At 53.1% G+C, this 4,960-nt stretch overlaps 1 protein-coding gene across 2 annotated transcripts; it reads right to left on the minus strand.

The window, feature by feature from the left end:
- Positions 1-1,038: 1,038 nt before the first annotated feature.
- Positions 1,039-4,529, minus strand: PRR15 (proline rich 15). 2 transcript variants are annotated; one of them, XM_003270470.4, is made up of 2 exons: positions 3,963-4,529; positions 1,039-2,148 (listed from the first exon to the last, which is right to left on the minus strand). In XM_003270470.4, exon 2 carries the CDS (start codon positions 2,001-2,003, stop codon positions 1,614-1,616), a length of 390 nt encoding a protein of 129 aa, XP_003270518.1. In that variant the 5' UTR covers positions 2,004-2,148; positions 3,963-4,529; the 3' UTR covers positions 1,039-1,613. The 2 variants fall into 2 exon arrangements, with proteins under 2 accessions (XP_003270518.1, XP_012352388.1); XM_012496934.2 differs by having other exon boundaries at positions 1,040-2,143; positions 3,963-4,505.
- Positions 4,530-4,960: the final 431 nt, after the last annotated feature.

Consider the following 4,960-nt stretch of genomic DNA (forward strand, 5'->3'; position numbering starts at 1 on the left):
TCTACATATACAAATCGAGAAGCTATAATTAAGTTCCTGCTTGTTATTATCTACAAAGATATACACTTTGATCAATATAATTTCCCTGCCATGCATTTCTGGGTGTTTATAAATGAACTGAATTGTGGTGGGAAAAGATCCCAGTGCCTCTTAACGACTACAATAACTCTCTTGTAATTTTCTCAAAGCAAATGGTATTCATTTACTCTTTTTCTTGAAGTTCATAATAAAAGCAAACAGATTTTTGTTAAGAATCTTCAGGTTGGTAGATCTAAAGGGTCTGAAACTAGATAAATGCATACTTTAAAGAAATAAGCTTTTAAAGCAAAGGGGTGGGGAAAATACCCCCACCTCTTTAGCTGCACAGAGTTCAGTCTTATTTTTTTTTTTTTGAGATGGAGTCTCCTTCAGTCGCCCAGGCTGGAGTGCAGTGGCACGATCTCCACTCACTGCAACTTCTGCCTCCCAGGTTCAAACAATTCTCCTGTCTCAGCCTCCCGAGTAGCTGGGCCTACAGGTGCCTGCCACCACGCCTGGCTAATTTTTGTATTTTTAGTAGCGATAGGGTTTCACCTTGTTGGTCAGGCTGGTCTTGAACTCCTGACCTCAGGTGATCCACCTTCCTAGGCCTCCTAAAGTGCTGGGATTACAGGTATCAGCCACCACACCCGGCCTTGTTTTTTAATTTTAGACAATCGTTAGTAAGTTTAACAATGGATACTGAAAAGGATGTATTACTAGCATTGTAACTTACTATAGTCTATGAAAATGCACTGAAGTAAAAGGTGAATTTAGGAATAATGAATTGGTACCTCTCTCCCTTCCTCGAATTTGGCTGATAAATAGGGATATCTGGCTAAGAGGTTCCAGTCCAGGTGTTGCTGGTTTCCAGAAACATTCTCTTCCCTGCAGCTTTCCAATAGTCACTGTTATGTTGTGTGGCAAATGATTAACTCTCACCTCGGACTTTGCATGCCTGCTTTTAAGTATGATGGGTTTCAGTTTTGGAATGGAAAAAATACAAAAGTCACCTTAAGTCTTACAGTGCAAGGGTTTTAATAGTCCACACTGAAATAGGCTGTAGTTTTGTAGTTTAACATTAAAAGCAATCCTGCCTTACTTTAAAATGCTTCTACTTAAGAATGCTTCTTCCTCCCCCACTCCTTCACTTAAGGTATAAGTCTATGAGGTACCCCTAAAGTGCATTTCTCAGGCATTAAAAACAGCACTGTGATTTGCTTTCCACAGAGTCCTAAATAACAGCCACCTTCTTCATTTGAGAGGCTACAGAGTTCAAGCTGAGCTGTGACAGGAGCCAGGGCCCCAGAATAGCTTTTTGAAAAAAAAAAAATAATTATACCACCCTCCTCCGCGGCAGGTATCTTCTCTTACCACAAATAAATATTTAATGCATCCTTGGAGTCATGAAATATTGAGAACCCAATTGACACTTCAATTTCCAGAAAAATAAAATCATGAAGGCATTGTGTAAATATTCTGAATTCGGTGGAATGAGACAACACGTAAGGGGGAGGGCCTGAAGTCTCGGGTTTGGAACTGGGGGTTTGGGGTAGCGCTGGGTAGACAGTCCTGGAGCGCGCAGGCTATTGGGGCTATTGCTTGTCCTCGTGGGGGTCACCAGGGAAGCCCGCCTCCTCCGGGGACCTGCCCGCCTCCGGGAGCAGCGTGGCGCGCACTTTCCTCTTCTCCTTAAAGCGGCCGGAGCGTGAGATCTTCAAATTGCGGCGGCTGCTGCCGGATTTGTCCCCGTATAACTTGTCCGGTTTGGGGAGCTCGCCGGCGCCGCCGAGGAGATTGGGGTGCTGGTCCTCCCGGGAGCTGCTGGTCCAGTCCGGGCTGGGCGGCGCAGGTGGCGTGGGCTCCTCGGGAGCCGGCTGGGCGGGAGGCTGCACCCCCACTGCGGCTTCCTTGCTTTTCTTTCTGCTGTTGGTGAGCGATTTCCACCAGGGGCCCGAGCTGCCAGCACCGCCGCTGTCGGCCATGGCCGGAGTGCCTAGGAGCTCCCGGCACCCAGATGGAAGGGCCAAAGCGGCCCCTCTCTCCGCGTGGTCTCCGGCCGTTCACTCCACCCCTTCACCGGCTTGCCACACGTGGGCTGCGAGTTGGATGCTGAGGCAGCGGCCTGTGCTGGGGAAGAAAACAAAACTTGGTTACTGTGTTGGTTGAAGTCACGTGCCCCTCCCCCCCACCCACCCCCGTCCCATTTCCTCCCTTGTGCTGTCTGGCACCGGATCGGCTAGGGTCGGAGCGACCGAATCCCGTAGCCATGTAGCTCACATTAGCATTAGACGCCACTGCGCCCCATAGGGTGCTGGCGGAAGTGTCTTCCAGGGCACCATCACCTGGTCTCTAGGCTGAGCCTTGAACTCTTTGGCTTCAACCTTTGCCTTGCCTTCAGGGGAAGTGCAGTGCAGTGGTCAGCGTGCGCGGGGGACCCAAGAGGCGTTCCCACCCCTCTGGATCAACCCGTCTCGAGAGGGAAAATGACCGCCCTGTCCACACTGCTTGACTGTAGATGGACGCCAAAAGGTGACCCATCCGGCCCAGGGCGGCCTCCCTTTGGATGAGCACCTGGGAGGGCGCTGAGAACCAAGTGCATCCTCTCTACAGGTGAACGGTGAGTATTAATTAGTCCATGGTCACAGTCACGAAATTTCCCTCCAAGATTTGCCCCCATCGACTTTCGTCCCAGGAGCCTTTTCGATGAGATACTTAGGAGAATTTATATCCCAGTAGGAGAGAAGGACAAGCTTATGATATTTGTTTTGGTTCTTTTAAATTCTGCTTTTGACCACTTCTGCCTTGTGACTTTCAAAGACGCATGTCTAGACTTAACTTCCCTTGAAAACCGCCATCCCAATTCTTCCTTTTATTCCCCAGAGCCCAGTCTTGCGTCTTTTTGAAGTCACTCCCGGCTGACGGTTGAGATGAAGCCAAGTATCAAATGGCCTCTTCCCTTAGTTTTGTATTAAAATATGAACCGAGTCTGTACGACGCAACTCAACTCTGGAGAATTTCAGTTACAAAGTAAAGGCTTCTTTTCCCTGTGCAATTCCCTCCTCCCAAGGAGAAAGAACGCAACCAGGAACTCCGAAACAATGTGCTTCTTCCCCAAGCTTCTAAGACCCCCCTCTGCGGAGGGACAGGCCGCTTCTGAGCACTTAGGTGCGGGTACAGCAAGCGAGACTCTCAGCCCACTTTCTATGCGGGGTCTCTTGGGCGCTGCCACCAGCAACGAGCAGAATTCGCCTGCGCCGCGGCTCACTTCCAGGTTTCCGCTGGGCTCCTTCCCAGCCCACGCGCCGGGCGCTCCTGGGATTGGCGAACGCGCTGAAGAGGGAAACTTCGGCGGTGTTTGTTGTAGGAGGTTCTCCTCCCGGAACCGCCAGGGAGAGGAAGTCTGATCGCCTACGGGAGGCGGCGGGGCGGCCTCGGCTGCGCCCCGAAACCGCGGCACCGGCTCCTCCCCAGGATGCCCTGAGGACACACTCGGGCAGCGACTTGAAAACGATACAAGAAAAAACGGCCAAAAGTTCTTTCGGTACAAAAGGCACTCACGCCCTCAGGCACAATTAGCAACTGCGTCTGCAAACATCCCATTCCCTCCTGCTTTGCAGATCGGAAAAGCAACCCGTACCCCCAAGTCATTTACTAACAGTGGTGGTAAGGTGTCCTGATGCTGCTTCCTCTCCTCTAACCTACATTTTCTTCTTCACAATCATCAACTTTGTGAGCACGGAAGGGCTTTGTACGAATTGCGCAAGGAAAAGATGGCAAATTACGCAAAAGCACAGAAAACGGAGTCCTGGAGCGTCCGTGGTTTTCAGCCTCTCTTACGGCGCCGGGAGGCGGGTACCTGGGAGGTACCAGGCAGCACCCCAGGGTGACCCCCGGCGCCAGGCTCTGTCTCGGCGGACGCCGAACTACCCCCAGTCGCTCACCTGCTCGGGCTTCACAGGACCCGGAGGCCCCGCGCGGTGAACGCGGCCGACAGCACGAAGGGGGCGCGCTCGGGTCGACCTGGAAGCCGGGGCTCGAGTCCCTGGGCGCGGACTTGGAGAGATCAGGCTTCTGGAAAGTGTACAGGTCGGAATTCCCGCAGCCCAGCTAAATCAAGTGCTGCTGCTGGTCTCCTCTGGCACCTCCAATTTCTGCGCGCTGCGGCGGAAGCCCGGGGCTCGCAGCGCAGTCTGTTCTGGTCGGAGGGGGCGGCGGCGAGGGGCTGCCAGACTCGCTGCCCCGGGTGGAAGGTCCAGGCCGGCTTTCCGGGCTAGTAGTGTTTCATTAGCCGGCGCGTCCCTCTTCCCTGCTAGTACCGCCCGGGAGCCGTCTGAGAGATAGGACCCTGGCTGTTCACTCCGGCGCATCCAACTTGCCTACGCGTCCGTAGGAACGCAAAAAAGACATCTGCCCACCTGCTGGTTATTTGCCAAGTGATTCGGGAAACCAGATCCCGGGGCAGCTGGGGGAGAAAAGAAAATAACCCAGGAGGCGGTCACCGCTGCCACAGGTGCAGGTAGGAACTTCGCGTTCCCACCCCCCAGGGGAGGAGATTGGATCAGGCGCCAGCCTTGAGGTGTCTGATTGGAGAAAAGCTGTGCAGTGCCGCTCCCCCTACCCACTCCTTGAGAAGAAGCGGCGGAGACCTGAGACCGGGAGGTCGAGGCTGTAGGTGGGCTCCGCTGGGTAAAAGTTGCCGCAGCAGCTCTCCCTTGGCCCCATCCCGATTTATTTTTCCCCCTTGCTTTCCGGGTCCCGGGATCCCAAGTTTTGTAACTAACGGGAGCGAATCTACACCCGAGCAAAATGTTTGCGAGTTTCAGGCGCCCTTAGTTGAAAGGCTGTAACGTTATTAACAAGTCCGCTGTATGCCAGCCAGGCGCCGTTGCAGGCGCTTTCTGTGGATTGTCATTTATTTCTCACAGCGACCCTAGGAGGT

This window comes from Nomascus leucogenys, chromosome 17 (genome assembly GCF_006542625.1).
Source record: "Nomascus leucogenys isolate Asia chromosome 17, Asia_NLE_v1, whole genome shotgun sequence".
Lineage (NCBI taxonomy): Eukaryota > Metazoa > Chordata > Mammalia > Primates > Hylobatidae > Nomascus > Nomascus leucogenys.

Bases quoted from the DNA above. Each gene is read 5' to 3' on its own strand.
- PRR15 (XM_003270470.4), bottom strand. From the start codon at position 2,003: ATGGCCGACAGCGGCGGTGCTGGCAGCTCGGGCCCCTGGTGGAAATCG.